Here is an 18,892-nt window from a genome sequence, read left to right as displayed (position 1 = left end):
CAACCTGCATCACAATTGCCAGACTGTAGAGCCTGCTGTTACATCCTGCCACACCATGCAGACCCAGAGGGGGCGATAGAGAGCAGGGCATTCACACAACTACTCTGTGGACCAGTCACTGCACTCTCGTTACAGACCTTACACATACTGCATAATTCAATCAAATCTAGCTGCATTGGTCACAGATTTTTGCTGGTGTTGAGAAGTAGTAAGATTTGCAACAGTTAAGAAGTTGTAAGTAGTTGAAACGTTACTAGCAACAGCCCGTCTAGGGCTGTTTCTAGGGCTGTCGTTGTGACCGTATTACCACAACACCGACAGTCATGAGTCATGACCGCAGTAAAAATTCCACGTGATTGTTGAGTCACTGTAATCTCCTCTTATGCACTCGTGACTTGCGCTGGTAGTACCCAACTCGGTAATGACCATTATGTTGCTAATTAGCCTTCTACTCGGGGCTCTATTTGTCCCTCTAACCACTGAAGGCAAATGCATCGAAAGATGTAACGCCCTGTAGAGCCCTGTAGAGCCCTGGGCGATGCTGTTGGTTCATTGATTGTTCAGGGTGTCTTACAGAGTTAGCCTGTAATTATAGTAATTATAGTTAATTTGAATTTGAATAACCAAGTAATAGAGCATTTTTATATATTTGAATAATTAATAGACTGACACATGACCTTTAGCTATACAGAATATTTCTCCAGCGAGTAGAGAGTCAACAGTTTATTTAATGATGTGTTTCGTTAATGATGTGATTTAATGATTTAATGATTTAATGATTTAATGATGTGTTTCATTTTTACTTTCAAATATTCCTGAACAGATTTCACTTGGTTTCCCAAACTAAGCACTCGGTAAATGCAGGAAAAGGGTGGCATACAGTGTTTTGGCAGAATTTCACCTGTCGCACTGTAGCAAGAGGCTGCATGCTTCTCAAGCAGTGGTTGATGCCTGGAGTGAAATAACCAGAGTAGCCTGAAAAACACACCAGCTGAAAGTGGCCTCCATCCACTATCGGAATGCATATGGATCACGTGTCATTCCCCTGCACCCTGTTTCTGCCAATTTGATCATCAACCATTCTGAATCTAAACTAATTTTGACATATTTACTAAAGACACATGACATTTGAACTAGTGAAAATGATGAGAGAACTTGATGAGAGAACAGCGTGTGCAGCCTGAGGCAAAGAACAGAGTTGCAAGATTGTTTTTTTATTACTTCCCAGATCATCAATAGCCTATCGCCGCATCATGCAGCCTATTTATGTTTTGATTTCTGAGACATTTTAAGGTTTGTATCATTCAACGACTAAAGTAGCTAAATAACTCTAAATCTAGCACATAGGACCTGTTTCAAACTATCACTTTTACACTCAACATAGCCACTTCATATGCACACTCGCTCCAAGTCTAAATACTTATGTGAATGTTATAATTCTGTTTGTTTTGCAAAAACAAATCCCCCAAAACAGTATCTGCTTTGTCATTATGGGGTATTGTGTGTAGACTGATGAGGGTGGGGGTGGGGGAGGGGGACGATTTACTACATTTTAGAAATAAGGCTGTAGAGTAAAACAAAATGTGGGAAAAAAGTCAAGGGGTCTGAATACTTTCTAAATTAACGTAGCATATAAAAATTAACATATAAATCATGTAGCTGTAGATCAAATGGTTATTTTCCAGATGTTATCTTCAGTGACGTATTTTGGAGGTAATCACGTGTTTTAGGACATCAACAATGAGCTTTAGGGAGGAGTGAGGTTTCCTGATCTCCGCTTGTCCCACCACTGAATGTGGGGAATTTGATTGAGTGTGCATTCGTCGTTAAACGTGTGCCTTTCATGTGCTTTTTACCGAGGAGTGGCTTCCATCTGGCCACTCTACTATAAAGGCCTGATTGGTGGAGTGCTGAAGAGATGATTGTCCTTCTGGAAGGTTCTACCATCTCCACAGAGGAACTCTGGATCTCTATCAGTGTGACCATCGGGTTCTTGGTCACCTCCTGACCAAGCCCCCCCACCAATTGCTCAGTTTGTCCGGGCGGCCAGCTCTAGGAAGAGTCTTGGTGGTTTCAAACTTCTTCCATTTAAGAATGATGGAGGCCACTGTATTCTTGGGGACCTTCGATGCTGCAGACATTTTTTGGTAACCTTTTGGTACCCCAAATCTGTGCCTCCTCACTGTCCTGTCTCGAGGCTCTACGGACAATTCCTTAAACCTCATGGCTTGTTTTGCTCTGACTGTTGACTACGAGACCTTATATAGACAGGTGTGCACCTTTCCATCATGTCAAATCAATTGAATTTACCACAGGTGGACTCAAATCCAAGTTGTAGAAACATCTCAAGGGTGATCAATGGAAACAGTATGCAACGAATCTAAATGTTGAGTCTCAAAGCAAAAGTGTCTGAATACTTACAGTAGCAGTAAAAAGTTTGGACACACCTACTCATTCAATGGTTTTTCTTTATTTTTTTACTATTTTCTACATTGTAGAATAATAGTGAAGACATCAAAACTTTGAAATAACACACATGGAATCATGTAATAACCAAAAATGTGTTCTACAAATCAGAATAAACTCAGCAAAAATAGGAAACATCCCTTTTTCAGGACCCTGTCTTTTAAAGATAATTCGTAAAAATCCAAATAACTTCACAGATCTTCATTGTAAAGGGTTTAAACACTGTTTCCCATGCTTGTTCAATAACCAAACAATTAATGAACATGCACCTGTGGAACGGTCGTTAAGACACTAACAGCTTACAGACGGTAGGCAATTAAGATCACAGTTATGAAAACTTAGGACACTATCATTCTACTGACTCTAAAAAAACACCAAAAGAAAGATGCCCAGGGTCCCTGCTGATCTGCGTGAACGTGCCTTAGGCATGCTGCAAGGAGGCATGAGGACTGCGGATGTGGCCAAGGCAATACATTGCGATGTCAGTACTGTGAGATGCCTAAGACAACGCTACAGGGAGACAGGACGGACAGCTGATCGTCCTCGCAGTGACAGACCATATGTAACAACACCTGCACAGGATTGGTACATCCGAACATCCCACCTTCGGGACAAGTACAGGAGGGCAACAACAACTGCCCGAGTTACACCAGGAACGCACAGTCCCTCCATCAGTGCTCAGACTGTTCGCAATAGGCTGAGAGAGGCTGGACTGAGGGCTTGTAGACCTGTTGTAAGGCAGGTCCTCACCAGACATCACCGGCAACAATGTTGCCTATCGGCACAAACACACCGTCCCTGGACCAGACAGGACTGGCAAAAAGTGCTCTTCACTGAAGAGTCGCGGTTTTGTCTCACCAGGGGCGATGGTCGGCTCCGCGTTTCTTTGTCCACGAAATGATCGTTACACGGAGGCTACTCTGGAGCGGGATTGATTTGGAGGTGGAGGGTTCATCATGTGCGGTGTGTCACAGCATCAGCATCCTCCTCCCTCATGTGGTATCCTTCCTGCAGGCTCAACCTGACCTGACCCTCCAGCATGACAATGCCACCAGCCATACTGCTTGTACTGTGCGTGATTTCCTGCAAGACAGGAATGTCAGTGTTCTGCCATGGCAAGCGAAGAGCCCGGATCTCAATCCCATTGAGCACGTCTGGGAACTGTTGGATCGAAGGGTCAGTTCTAGGGCCCCAGAAATGTCTGGGAACTTGCAGGTCCCTTGGTGGAAGAGTGTGGTAACATCTCACAGCAAGAACTGGCAAATCTGGTGCAGTCCATGAGGAGGAGATGCACTGCAGTACTTAATGCAGCTGGTGGCCACACCAGATACTGACTGTTACTTTGATTTTGTCCCCCCACTTTGTTCAGGGACACATTATTCAATTTCTGTTAGTCACATGTCTGTGGAACTTGCTCAGTTTATGTCTCAGATGTTGAATCTTATGTTCATACAAATATTTACACATTAAGTTTGTTGAAAATATACGCAGTTGACAGGGAGAGGACGTTTCTTGTTTTGCTGAGTCTATATTTTATATTCTTCAAAGTAGCCACCCTTTGCCTTCATGACAGCTCTGTACACTCTTGGCATTCTCTCAACCAGCTTCATGAGGTAGTCACCTGGAATGCATTTCAATTAACAGGTGTTGTCACACTCTTGGCATTCTCTCAACCAGATTCACCTGGAAGAAAAATCTCAAATATATTTTGATTTAAGACTTTTGGTTACTACATGATTCCGTGTGTGTTATTTCATAGTTTGTTTTCACTATTATTCTACATTGCAGTAATCTTAATACATTTGCAAAAATGTCTAAAAACCAGTTTTAGCTTTCTCATTATGGGGCAGTGTGTAGATTGAGGATTTACATGTGGAGAAAGTCAAGGGGTCTGAATGCACTGCAAGTAGACTTAACATGGACTTCACTGCACAATAAACACTGAGAAATTATCAGATTTTGGGGCTTTAAGTTAGAGCAACTCAAAATGGGTGCCATATTTTAGTAATATTTTAGTAATCCAGGTTAGTAAACCTTGTAATTGCAAGTATTCTATACTTAAGAGCCAAACCACACCTTGGTATGGCCATCCAGCCAAATATAAAAGGACAAAACAGAATAAAAAATTGAGTGAATTTTAATTTATTTAGGAAAAAAACAAAATGTTAGTTACATTATATACACAAACTACTATGGTACACAGAAGTCACAATGCAGTGAAAGACCATGTGAATGTCACCTCCTTCAGTGATACAGTGTAGTCACGTTAATCTCAGTCGGCTCGCTCTACCCAAGAGCACACACACACACCACGGTCATACTACACAAATAACAAAAAACACTCAAAACGCAGACAAATACTGCAACTCACAAATATTAAACAATTCAAATGTAATGTGCGTCAGTACAGGCTGTACTTGGGGGTTGATAAATAAAGCTTGGTCTTGCAGTGCTTCCATTCTTCATAAATTAATTAAAAAAATATACAGTAAAGAGACTAGGTTTGTTGGGGAATGTCCGATAACACATTTTAACACCATTTTCCTAATCCCAGTTGACTGCCAGTCTGCACAAAGAAACACTAAGGATCGTCAAGACAGTCCTGACAGACAGTACAATTAAGGACCGCCCCAAACCCTCCCACAGCACGTGCCTCCCGTCGTCCCATTTGACAGAGACCGGAGTCATGCGAGCATCAGTAACCAACGGAAACCATCCAGGAGCTCAGACGAAGAGGTGGCGGTTCTTTCTTCCCGCCGTCGGGTTCCCATGGTGACAGTGTATTGATCGTTGAAGTCCTGAATCCTTATATCTGTAATCTGTCAAATTCAAAACAAGAAGAACAATCAATAACCACGATTGACATCAGACAAATACGACACCGTTAGGGAATTCAACAAAACACTATTTGAATGGGCTGGGCTGTACCTTTTGTTACTGGGTTTTACCTCCCAGCCATCGCGACACTTGACGTACGTGATCCCCTGTCCTGGAGTGATCTCAGTCAACGAGGGGTCCTGGGCACAGAACGTGAACCTACACAAGCACAAACAAGGAAAAATGGTCAATATGAGAAGTGTAAGACAACACAAAAAAAAAGTCAAAGAGCAAGACACTACTAAATATGCCAAAGCAGAGTCCCAGTTTATAAAGTGAAAACAAAAAAAAAGGTATAATTGACTAATGACAACATCCCAGTTTATGAGTGTTTTATAAAATCAGATGGTCACCGTGGCGAACCACCAACCACCCAATGGAATTACAACTCGAATTTCTAAAAAAAGAAACAAAATGGCTGCCGCTGTTCTCCCACCCCCAAACTTACTTCTTCTGCGTTTCTCCACACTTGACACGGATCCTACGGACCTCCAACACCTGGTTGGTGGGCTTACTGCTGCTCTTCCAGTCCCAGAAGTTTTTCTTAATGCTTTTCCAGAAGGACCCGAAGGACTCAGACGCCCCCTCCCAGCTCAGACGGATCTTCAGCAGGTCCCCAATGTCATCCTCGGTGAAGACCAGGAAGGTGTTGGTCAGGTTCAAACCCACTTTGTTAGGACTGGGGGGGGGACACGACACACAAAAGGGTCAATCACAGGTCATTTACAAAATTTACAAAACAGTAAATAGTTTTCACTTATTTGCTATTAAGTGAGAAGTTAAGGGCTTGATCAAAACCCACACATTCAAATGAGCAGCACCACAATCCTAACTTAGCCCATTCAGTACAGAGTTCTTTTCCCACCCCCAACACACACAGCTTTGAGACCTAGTACAAGTCACAATATCGGTGCAATAGTACTACTCAAGACCTTTCATCTTGGGTTAGGTCTAGTATAGTAACACCATGTACTCACATGTCTACATGCAAGTCTTGGCTGTCGTTGTGAGCGCCATACAGTTTCACGTAGAAGGTCGGGTCAGCATTGTCAGCCTGCTTTCTGTTGAACACATGCATCTTCATCTGATAATGGATCCCTAGGAGGGACAAACAACCCAAGAGGGTTAAATATCACTTCCATCAACACTAGGGTAAAAGATTTAATTTATACAGGAGATTAGTGGCTTTATGACTGTAAGGTGTGTCAAAACAAGTTGGGATATCAGTACCAGGAGCTAAGAGATAAGAAACAAGGCATTACAGATGTAGATTTATAACAGCAGGAGGCTTTAAACCCAGAGCCCGCGGGAGGAGGCTTTAAACCCAGAGCCCGCGGCAGGAGGCTTTAAACCCAGAGCCCGCGGCAGGAGGCTTTAAACCCAGAGCCCGCGGCAGGAGGCTTTAAACCCAGAGCCCGCGGCAGGAGGCTTTAAACCCAGAGCCCGCGACAGGAGGCTTTAAACCCAGAGCCCGCGACAGGAGGCTTTAAACCCAGAGCCCGCGACAGGAGGCTTTAAACCCAGAGCCCGCGGCAGGAGGCTTTAAACCCAGAGCCCGCGACAGGAGGCTTTAAACCCAGAGCCCGCGGCAGGAGGAAAAGGAGGAAAAACTAGAACCTGGTTACAGTTTGTTGGAACCACTAAACCAACCATAGGGCTACAAAACACAGCTCACCTCCGAAGGGTGTGTCGGCGCGGGTCTTCAGGTACATCTTGCTGTTGCGCCTCTTCCTCGTCTTCTTGGCGTTGTAACCCATCTGGTTGCAGCGGTTCTTACGACAGCTCAGGCAGATGCCCTTCTTGAAGCGTTCAGGATCTGTGCACTGGTAGGCAAAGCTCGTGTGTTCCTTGCTAAGCAGAGAGTCCACAAACAGGTGTACGGCTCGCTCGTGCTCACACTTCATCACATCCATGAAGTCTGGAGAGGGAAGGACGGGTCAGATTAACTCAACAGCTAAACCAGTACGGTACTGTGTCCAAATTAAGGTTGCAGAATTCCCAGATTTTCAGAAATCTTGTTTGGAGGATTCCTGGAACCAGGAGGGACTGTATTACAAGAGAATCCACCAAGCGAGATTTATTAAAATAAGTCATAATAATTCAAAACTAAATTTGGGAAAGATTCAGAAGATGTTGGTCTCCACGTCTCGGTGACTACTCACTTCCTCCGGAGGCGCTGGTCAGCACGCTGGTCAAGTCACAGCCCGGCTGCACATCTCCTCCGTTGGGATAGATGTCGATGTCTCCGATAGGTTGCTGGATGCCTATGCTCACTCCCAGAGCCTCGCGCGTGTACGTATGCAGGACATCTACGAAGTCAGCGTCGTCCGAAGAGAGGCGCTTCTCATCCCCCACCCCCTCAAACATGGGCCCTGCCGGGTCTAGACCTATAGGAGAGATGGGGGGGGACAGGAACGTCTCATTTGGTGGACCAGACAAGGGGTTGTGTCTAACATCTGTAGGCATACAGTCAATACAACCGAAACTATAGACATCTTAACCCATCCGTCGCTCCATAAAGACGTGTTTGACGCTAGTTAGATGTTTGACTATATGGAGCTTCACCCTAACAGGTACTCGTTTCCTATTGGACGATATGGAGCTTTACCCTAATGGGTACTCGTTTCCTATTGGACGATAGAGCTTTACTCTAATGGGTACTTGTTTCCGATTGGACGATATGGAGCTTTACCCTAATGGGTACTCGTTTCCTATTGGACGATAGAGCTTTACCCTAATGGGGACTCGTTTCCTATTGGACGATAGAGCTTTACCCTAATGGGTACTTGTTTCCGATTGGACGAGTATAGAGTTTGATTTACAGGAGCTTGGCACCGTGCCAAAGGGTCATGAGAGGTCAGAGTTGTAAAGGAGCAACAGTGAGTGATGTCATACAGTCGTCGAGCCACTTACCTGTGATTCGGCCGACGCTCCCTCGCACAAACGTGCCAGCGTAGCCCGCCACATGGGCCCCCAAGCTGTAGCCAATCAGGTGCACATTCTGCAAGGGCATCTGCTGTTCCTCCTATCGGATACAAGACAACACACACATCAGCTGCTGCTACACTGAACAAGACCTGGCCCCCTGCCAATAGCAGTCAGTCATTCCCTGGGCACCAGCCAATCCCAGCGGAGATAATGAGGGCAGAATAAGTTCCCGCTCTTCCTTCCATGCAACAGCACCGCTACCTTCTGCCTCAATCTACTCCCCCTATCCACAGCCTGAACCCTGGGCTCGCGTGTCAGCCGTGTCCTGATCTGGTTCAAGGGACATGAGCCTGAATGAGACGTTGGATGCGTCCCAATACTGTTAACAGGTTAAATAGCCTCCTTTCTCCTCAGTCATCCACCTGAACAGACTAGATGAGCGAAAAGGAAAGCAGTGGATTTGAGCTAAACCCAGTCTCTGCTTTTAGTGGAAGTCAAGTCCCGAATGAGGGGAGAGGACTGGGAATGCAGCCATTGGCTCGTGAGGAGAGCCATTCCAATCGCAAAACTAGATACAGGACAACTCTTCCTCAAGAGCATTTGCCGAGTGCCGACCAACCAACCAAATGTCAGCATACCCAGAACTCGTAAGAATTCTAGAATCCCAGAGTTCCCACCCACACCTGCAAAGGTTGCCAGCGGCTTCCCGGCTGTTCTGTTGCTAAGGGAAACTTCCCTTCAAGCCAATCCTGCGCAACACATTACTACTACTACTACAGTAGCCAGTTGGTTGGCTTGGAAGGGTGTTAGGCTACTCAGCTGTGCTCTAAGCACACTGGACTCCATGTGTCCTGGATCCGCTAAGCTTCTGGAGACAGCACTGTCCTCTTGTCAGTATTTGTAAGCCTAGAGATCAATGTATACAAACCAAATTCACCAATAGAAGACACCACATACCTATCAAGTCAATTCAAATCAATTACAAACCTGGAGCCAGTTGATGGTGGTGGCGACGCTGAGGCCGACTTGGTGGGTGTGGTTTACAGCATCAGGGTAGAGCTGGTGGGCCATGGGCAGCCATTCAACGATGACTACGTTGGCCTCTGGCTCTCGCTGCATCATGGCCGCCACCAGCTTTCGCATCCAACTCTCAAACATCCCGCTCATCTGGAGAGGGGGGTTCTCAAAGAGTCAGTGATCCTCAAACTGTCACACACACACTTCTAAAAACACAAAGACTCATTGAAGCCAACTGTGTGAGGATAGTCGAGAAGGGAGTCTGTTTTACCGTCCAGCCGTGGATGATGAAGATGGTCTTGGCTGTGACGTTGAATCCACATTCCAGCAGACTCCTCTTCTCACCAGGCACCAGGATGCAGCCGTCCACGTCTAGATCCAGACTCTTCCTCATGTTGTATGTGATAAGGTCATGGACCGTCTCATCCTCGTCGCCACGTGACACTTTAAACTCCTCATCTGAGAAAGAGAGAGGAGTGAAGGAAGAGGGAGAGGAAACAGGAGAGAGGGGACATCAGTATTAGTATCATCTAGGTGCATCTCAGTGTTGTCCTGGATTCTTCATCTTCCATTCAGCGCACCAGCCTGGTGAAAGGAATATGGTGAATATCTATCAGGAGCTTTGCTTCACAGATCAACTCTGTGTAGTACAGATGGGAGGAGAAGCAGTAAGGAAGGTAAGCTGTTACTGTAAAGCCATCTTTAGCTATTTCTATGACAACGCCCTGAAATCACCTGTTAATGTAGTACAGACAGTGTAGTCTATACAGTTGAGCCATACAGCAGCAATGATCATTTTTTTTCTTTAAACGCTTGGGGCGGCAGGGTAGCCTAGTAACCGAGAGGTTGCGAGTTCAAACCCACGAGCTGACAAGGTACAAATCTTTCGTTCTGCCCCTGAACAGGCTGTTAACCCACTGTTTCTAGGCCGTCATTGTAAATAAGAATGTGTTCTTAACTGACTTGCCTAGTTAAATAAAAAGGTAAAATAAACATACAAAAATGGGTTACCCACCGCTATTATCCATTCTGATGGCCTAGTCACATTAACGCGATACGAGTAGGCCTGCTCCTTGTATATAGTGTCCTTGTTATTTTATTACCATTTTTATTATTTTAAAAACTCTGCATTGTTGTAAGAATTTTACTGTAGTCTACACGTGTTAAACTCGGCGCACATGAATTGCTACCGTGGCCTTTCTGCCACTGGCGCACGGCCACATCTCCGCACTCCAGAGCTTCACACTGTTTTACACTGGTCGTGCACGTACTGACACGCTTTCACACGAACACTCAGGATATCTGCAGAGTTAAATAAAGAGGGAAGTTAGTCCTACTGTAGTCAGGATAGTCATTCAGAAATATATTCATATTTAGATCACTTTTTGGTACGACTGGCACATGAGCATAAACTCCTCTCGGGAACAGAACAGTGGAATTGTGTGTAATTACATAAAATAGCTTTCATGTAAAAATGTAAAGATAATCGGAATTTAACATTGGAATTTAGACTGATCGCTTAGGCCTACTTTTAAATAGACTCGCGGGGCACTGACTGGGTTCTCAGTAAAACACGGATAAATCGGAAAACCTCGAGTCAATATGGAACAGGAGACGTGGCGTCTTGTCCGGGTTTTGAGCCACATTGTTAACTCTTCCTAAAGTCACTCTTTCAACTCACACGAAACCTGCCTTAAGAGTCATTGACCCTTTCTTCATGGTGTCTCTCCTTTATGACCCAAACTACAGTGGGTACTCTAGACTAATATTTAAATTTAGGGCAGGCTATCCGAATATGATTTTAAAAAATCAAATGAAATAGTGTGATTAGATTTAATATACGTTTACCTTTGAAAATGGTGTTCTCGTCCGCTCCCGACACAAAGAAAGCAACTGCACAAAGTAAGAAATTCCACAACAAAATAGTGCAATTTTTCATTTCTTCTCAAAAAAAATGTAAAGCGCGTTAGTTGTTCAGTTAATAACTGGAAGGTTCACAGTTGGTGTTTTTCAGTGAGCCTGTCCAATGAACCAAGTGTCAATGAAAAGCCGGCGGCAGTGTTTCGTATGTGCCTCAAAACCGGTAGCAGCAGAGTGAATGGATGAACTTGCGTCAAGTTTCTCATTACAGATTTAAATAGTTTCTCCTTTAGTCATCTGATCATCGGCAGATCGCTACGTGGGAATTCTAGGCCTGTAATTGGTCAAGCCCCCATTTGTTTACGTTTTAAAGGCGTGGCGAAGAAAAGGATGAATGAGTTTGTAGTAGGCTTCTCACATTGCTTCTTTTTAACCCTTTCAGGGCGGTGTGTAAAGAACAAACCGTGTGATTTGCACCTGTATGGCTCCGAGTATGTGGAGTAGCCTACACTGAGTACACAACTAGGCTACAGTGAGGCATGGAAGACAAATGTTAATATCTCAGTTACAACATGTCATAACCTGTAGGCATCACACAGCCGCATGCTTTTGTCTCTAAATCTTCCAGTCAAACTGGACCTCCCTTTGCCATTTACCCCCATAGTAACCACTCACATTTATATAGGCTATGGTTTGACAGTCAAAACACAGAGAGATTAGGTCGATTTTTTTTGTGTGTGTGTGTGTTTCAGAGAGTAAATGTTATTGTCTAATTGTGATGATCAATTATTAAACTTTAGAAAAATAAAAGTGCAACATGTAAAGTGTTGGTCCTATGTTTCATGAGCTGAAATAAATGTTTAAAAAACCCACAGAAATTTCCATAAGCGCAAAAAAAACATATTTCTCTCAAATGTTGCACACAAATGTTTTCATCCCTGTTAGTGAGCATTTATCCTTTGCCCAGATAATCCATCCACCTGACAGGTGTGGCATATCAAGAAGCTGATTAAACAGCATGACCATTACACAGGTGCACCTTGTGTTGGGGACAATAAAAGTCCACATTAAAATGTGCAGTTTTGTCACACAACACAATGCCACAGATGTCTCAACTTTTTAGGGAGTGTGCAATTGGCATGCTGCCTGCAGAAATGTTGCCAGACAATGTAATGTTAATTTCTCTAACATAAGCTAACACAAGCTGCCTCCAACATTGTTTTAGAGAATTTGGCAATACGTCCAACGGGCCTCACAACCGCAGACCACGTGTAACCACGGCAGCCCAGGACCTCCACATCCAGCTTCTTCACCTGCGGGATCATCTGAGTAAGGGGAAGAGGGGTGCTGAGGAGTATTTCTGTCTGTAATAAATCCCTTTTGTGGGGAAAAACTCATTCTAATTGGCTGGGCCTGGCTCGCCAGTGGGTGGGCCTGGCTGCCAAGTGGGTGGGCCTATGCCCTCCAAGGCCCACCCATGGCTGCTCCCCTGCCCAGTCATGTGAAATCCATAGATTAGGGTGTGGTTAATTTATTTAAATTGACTGATTGATTGTATATGAACTTTAAATCATAAAAAATATTTGAGATTGTTGCATGTTATGTTAACATTTTTGTTCAGTATAATTTGTGTGGCTTCGGGTTGCGTTCAATAGAGTGCGATAACAAGAAAATGTCCACCCTCGCATGGACAAAAAAAAAAAAACATTATATTCTATAGGCTTATATTCTGAGAACTAGAAGAGACAGTTAAAACAGGGATGTGGCTGGAGAAAAGCATCACCCTCTGCTAGCCCATGGGAATGTTTAAAGGCCCCGCGTAGCACGCGATGGGGGAGGGGATTGTTTACTTCTCTCTCTCTCTGTCTCTCTCTCTGTCTCTCTGTCTGTCTCTCTCTCTCTCTCTCTGTCTGTCTCTCTTTCTCTCTCTCTCTCTCTCTCTCTGTCTCTCTCTCTCTCTGTCTGTCTGTCTCTCTGTCTCTCTCTCTCTCTGTCTGTCTGTCTCTCTCTCTCGCTCTCTGTCTGTCTCTCTCTCTCTGTCTCTCTGTCTCTCTCTCTCTCTCTCTCTCTCTGTCTCTCTCTCTGTCTCTCTCTCTCTCTCTCTCTCTGGCGAGGTGCCAAGGCTGCTCACTGACGGAGTTTCAATTGATGAGGGGAAGAATAGGTTCACTCAAGCAAGGCCTCGGCTACAATAATACCAGTGTTTACACACATACATGAGCGCACAGTAGGACGTTCTGCTGGAGATATTTACACCTGCTACCCGCTGGTGCCTCGGCAGGAGCTGAGGAGATTCCCTTGAATTTATGAAACACACAGCGTCTCTCTCTCTCTCTCTGACATCTCTATACTCTTAGATAAACAAGCAGTTAGGCCTATCAGATGTTGCTGATGTGCATTCTAATGTGTTTTATTATGCTTGTGTTAAATAACGTTGTCAGCACTGTTTACAACCCTCGTCATGACTTAATGCTCAAGAAGGAATTACCAAATGGTTCTATGCAAAGCTCATCTGAGTCTCCATGCAGATAAAGATAGATGGATATTTTTAATCTCTGCTTCATCAAAACGTTGGACAGCATTCGTGGAAAGATTACACTTGCTGTTACAAATAACCAAAGCCCTTTCATGTCATTGCAGCCTGCTGCCTGCTTAGGTACTGCTACTTCTCAGTGGGATGGATATGGTTGCTATCTATCAGCTGGTTGTGCTCTATCAGCTGGTTGTGCTCTATCAGCTGGTTGTGCTCTATCAGCTGGTTGCTCTCCATCAGCTGGTTGTGCTCTATCAGCTGGTTGTGCTCTATCAGCTGGTTGTGCTCTATCAGCTGGTTGCTCTCTATCAGCTGGTTGCTCTCTATCAGCTGGTTGTGCTCTATCAGCTGGTTATGCTCTATCAGCTGGTTGTGCTCTATCAGCTGGTTGCTCTCTATCAGCTGGTTGCTCTCTATCAGCTGGTTGTGCTCTATCAGCTGGTTATGCTCTATCAGCTGGTTGTGCTCTATCAGCTGGTTGCTCTCTATCAGCTGGTTGCTATCTATCAGCTGGTTGCTCTCTATCAGCTGGTTGTGCTCTATCAGCTGGTTGCTCTCTATCAGCTGGTTGTGCTCTATCAGCTGGTTGTGCTCTATCAGCTGGTTGTGCTCTATCAGCTGGTTGCTCTCTATCAGCTGGTTGCTATCTATCCGCTGGTTGTGCTCTATCAGCTGGTTGCACTCTATAGATTTGTACAACAGATTTGTACCTTGTCAGCTCAGGGATTTGAACTTGCAACCTTCCCGGTTGCTAGTCCGCCACTAGGCTACCCTGCCGCCCCTAGTGACCATAGATAGAAACTGGGTCCTAATCACACACATCCATTCGATAGATAGACAGATTTGGATCCTTCTGTAACACACCGGGGCAGGTAAGAGATGTCTAATAGGCTAGCTCTCTGTTCAAGTTGTTAGCGTCATGGCTTTTCCAACCCGGAAATAATAACTCCTTGTAAATGAGAACCTGCATGTAGTAATGTGTAAGTGATCACAGTGTAACATCAACCTGACCCCCCCATGGTCTATTTGTGGCACAAAGACATCCAACCATACATTAATATGGTTGATCGGGCCTTCTGCCTGTGTGAACATTTGGAATGTATGTTTAACACACACACACACGCACACGCGCACGCGCACGCACACACACACACTCGCACGCACGCACGCACGCACGCACGCACGCACGCACACACACACACACACACACACACACACACACACACACACACACACACACACACACAGTCACACAGTCACACAGTCATATACACTCATGTCTGCTAGCCAGAAGGAGTTCAGCGTTGGTTTATAGGACAGTAGCAGTCATTAAATATCTCAATAGGTCTGTTCTCCAGGTCTGGATGCCAGTCAGTTCTCCAGGTCTCTTTTCCAGTCTGTTTTCCAGGTCTGGATGCCAGTCTGTTTTCCAGTCTGTTCTCCTGGTCTGTATGCCAGTCTGTTCTCCAGGTCTGGATGCCAGTCTGTTTTCCAGGTCTGTTTTCCAGTCTGTTTCCCAGTCTGTTTTCCAGTCTGTTTTCCAGTCTGATCTCCAGGTCTGGATGCCAGTCTGTTTTCCAGGTCTGTTTTCCAGTCTGTTTCCCAGGTCTGGATGCCAATCAGTTCTCCAGGTCTGTTTTCCAGTCTGTTTTCCAGTCTGATCTCCAGGTCTGGATGCCAGTCTGATCTCCAGGTCTGGATGCCAGTCTGTTTCCCAGGTCTGGATGCCAGTCTGTTTTCCAGGTCTGGATGCCAGTCTGTTCTCCAGGTCTGGATGCCAGTCTGTTCTCCAGGTCTGTTCTCCAGTCTGTTCTCCAGGTCTAGATGCCAGTCTGTTCTCCAGGTCTGTTCTCCAGTCTGTTCTCCAGGTCTAGATGCCAGTCTGTTCTCCAGGTCTGTTCTCCAGTCTGTTCTCCAGGTCTAGATGCCAGTCTGTTCTCCAGGTCTGGATCCCAGTCTGTTTTCCAGGTCTAGATGACAGTCTGTTCTCCAGGTCTGTTCTCCAGTCTGTTCTCCAGGTCTAGATGCCAGTCTGTTCTCCAGGTCTGTTCTCCAGTCTGTTCTCCAGGTCTAGATGCCAGTCTGTTTTCCAAGTTGTTGTTGTTTGGCAAAGCAACAATGTGTCGTTGTCGAAAGCAGAAACAGTCATTCAGCTACCTAGGCTACACTATTGTTGCTTGGCAACCCAGACTCCTTGCTCTGGCCAAACACAGACACAATGAGCCTGGATCTGAGTACCTCCCCGACCCTCCACTGAATGCCAACGCATTCGGGGGCCGTCTGATTGGTCCAGAAACCGATGGGTTTGGACCATAGCCAGAACCACAAGCGTCAGTTTAAAAACAAAAAAATCAGTCATTGGCTTTGATACTCTGATTAGATCCTACCTGGTCGGACAGTTATAGGCCTATCGAGCTAACATGTGTAAGTTGATTCGAGGGTGATGTATTTCTTGGAAGTTAGGGATTTGTTGAGCGGAGCACAGAGTGGGGTTCAGGAGAGGGAGGTCTGCTCTGGTGACAGTTAGAAGAGGTGATGAGTGTTGTGTATTTTGACATTGAGAAAGCTTACGATACCATGTGGAGGGAAAGGGGTTGTTGATCAAGTTGAGTGCATCGGGCTTTGGGGGACGACTCTATAACTGGGCCATGGACTTCCTGTTTTGATCGAGTCATACAGATGAGGGTGGGGTCAGAATTGTCAATGTGATTTGATCAATGGTATTCCTCAGGGAAGTGTAGTTAGTCCTGTGTTCTTCACCCTGATGATAGATGACATTTTTTTTTAAACAGTTATTTTGGACGCAGTATTTGCACCATACTGCAGTTATACTACAGTATACTGCAGTTATACTGCACTCTGGCTACAGTTATACTACAGTTATACTGCACTCTGGCTACAGTTATACTACAGTTATACTGCACTCTGGCTACAGTTATACTATAGTTATACTGCACTCTGGCTACAGTTATACTACAGTTATACTGCACTCTGGCTACAGTTATACAGCAGTTATACTGCACTCTGGCTACAGTTATACTGCAGTATACTGCACTCTGGCTACAGTTATACTACAGTATACTGCAGTTATACTGCACTCTGGCTACAGTTATACTGCAGTATACTACAGTATACTGCACTCTGTCTACAGTTATACTACAGTATACTGCAGTTATTCTGCACTCTGGCTACAGTTATACTACAGTATACTGCACTCTGGCTACAGTTATACTACAGGATACTGCAGTTATAATGCACTCTGGCTACAGTTATACTACAGTGTACTGCAGTTATACTGCACTCTGGCTACAGTTATACTACAGTGTACTGCAGTTATACTGCACTCTGGCTACAGTTATACTATAGTATACTACAGTTATACTGCACTCTGGCTACAGTTATACTACAGTATACTGCAGTTATACTGCACTCTGGCTACAGTTATACTACAGTGTACTGCAGTTATACTGCACTCTAACTACAGTTATACTACAGTGTACTGCAGTTATACTGCACTCTGGCTACAGTTATACTACAGTGCACTGCAGTTATACTGCACTCCTGCTACAGTGTACTGCAGTTATACTGCACTCCTGCTACATTTATACTGTACTCTAACTACAGTTATACTACAGTGTACTGCAGTTATACTGCACTCTGGCTACAGTTATATTGCACTCGTAACTACAGTTATACTACAGCGCACTGCAGTTATACTGCACTCCTGCTACAGTTATACTACAGTGCACTGCAGTTATAATGCACTCCTGCTACAGTTATACTGCACTCTAACTACAGTTATAGTAGTTATACTGCACTCTAACTACAGTTATAGTAAAGTTATACTGCACTCCTGCTACAGTTATACTGCACTCTAACTACAGTTATACTACAGTGTACTGCAGTTATACTGCACTCTGGCTACAGTTATACTGCACTCTAACTACAGTTATACTACAGTGTACTGCAGTTATACTGCAATCTTTTTTTCTTAAGGGAAGACATCTTCAACCATGAATACGTTTTTTTGCGCACTGTATAATAATCAAGTTACGAATGTTTGCAGGAATAACAGGTTTCAAGGTATCCATGAGAAGAAGATTTTGGGTGATATTTTATTTTGACATGTTTAGCTTGTCTGTGTAGTTTCTTCTGGCAGACTACTTTAACAGAGTTGTTATTCTGCTATGTGGTTACCTGCACTTAAAAAGGAATAGTCATCTAACAAGTTAAACTCTATCGCACTCAAGTGGCCAACAAAGAAAATACACTCTTCTACAAATCTTTTTTTTTGGAATGGAGTTAGTTCCAAACTTCACTTCAGTTCAGAGGTTGATCAATTCAATATTTATGTTCCTGCGAGGGCGCTTCTATTGTGGAATTGGTACATGACACATGCAGCAAGACACAGAGATGGTGTAGGTGAACAAGTAACAGTCAGGAAGAGACAGAAGGACAAACGCTATGTAACGTTTTCAAGCAATCAATCGCACACAAAACTAGATCATGGTCATTTGTAGGCTACACTTTACATAACTCGGGTTCAACCAAAATACGTTTCTTCTTTCTAGGGAGGTTTATTTTTCTTCTGGCAACTCCTGCTTGCTCTTTGGGGTTGCGATACTGTAAAACACGTTGACAATCACCATGGAACTGATGAAAGATAAACCGGCGCACAAACACAGTGTTAATTAACCTACGTCATGGGGTTTCATGTATCTTACCTACCTTGATGTGTATCTGAAGGGGTACATGACAGTAGCACTAGCAGCATTGGCTTCAGCCCGTTGCTTCGGTGGGAGGCGGACCATGTGTGTGTGTGTGTCTTGAACAACATTGAGCTGGAACAGTACAATTGCCTTCTAAATAAAAGTCCCCAAATTAAACTGATGCAAACGGATGAAAATGGCGGAATCATGCCACAATTAGACTGGAGAATGCTAAACAAGGTTGGAATGTTGTTATATAAATTCAACAAAAGAAAAATAATTAGTTAATTTCACCCCCCAAAAATCTGTTGAAATCGTAAATGAAATCATGTATGTATAGATTAAAGAATTGCATTCTGGTCACACGTATAATATAATGTATAGCCTTACCTATGGATTTTAGGTGTGTTGGAGTGTCAGAGTGTGTCGAGTCCTGTCAGTGTGTAGAGTCCTGTCAGAGTGTAGAGTCCTGTCAGTGTGTCGAGTCCTGTCAGTGTCCTGT

The 18,892-nt window shown here is 44.4% G+C and overlaps 1 protein-coding gene across 1 annotated transcript; it reads right to left on the bottom strand.

Moving 5' to 3' along the window:
* Window positions 1-4,592: 4,592 nt before the first annotated feature.
* Window positions 4,593-11,406, bottom strand: LOC112247712 (endothelial lipase-like). The gene is made up of 10 exons (XM_042320241.1): window positions 11,137-11,406; window positions 9,560-9,747; window positions 9,259-9,438; window positions 8,257-8,368; window positions 7,506-7,730; window positions 7,019-7,261; window positions 6,321-6,441; window positions 5,792-6,022; window positions 5,395-5,502; window positions 4,593-5,285 (listed from the first exon to the last, which is right to left on the bottom strand). Exons 1-10 carry the CDS (start codon window positions 11,225-11,227, stop codon window positions 5,273-5,275), a joined length of 1,512 nt encoding a protein of 503 aa, XP_042176175.1. The 5' UTR covers window positions 11,228-11,406; the 3' UTR covers window positions 4,593-5,272.
* Window positions 11,407-18,892: the final 7,486 nt, after the last annotated feature.

The sequence above is a fragment of the Oncorhynchus tshawytscha genome, linkage group LG04 (assembly GCF_018296145.1).
Source record: "Oncorhynchus tshawytscha isolate Ot180627B linkage group LG04, Otsh_v2.0, whole genome shotgun sequence".
Classification (NCBI taxonomy): Eukaryota; Metazoa; Chordata; class Actinopteri; order Salmoniformes; family Salmonidae; genus Oncorhynchus; species Oncorhynchus tshawytscha.
This window is presented reverse-complemented; position numbering and strand designations above follow the sequence as displayed.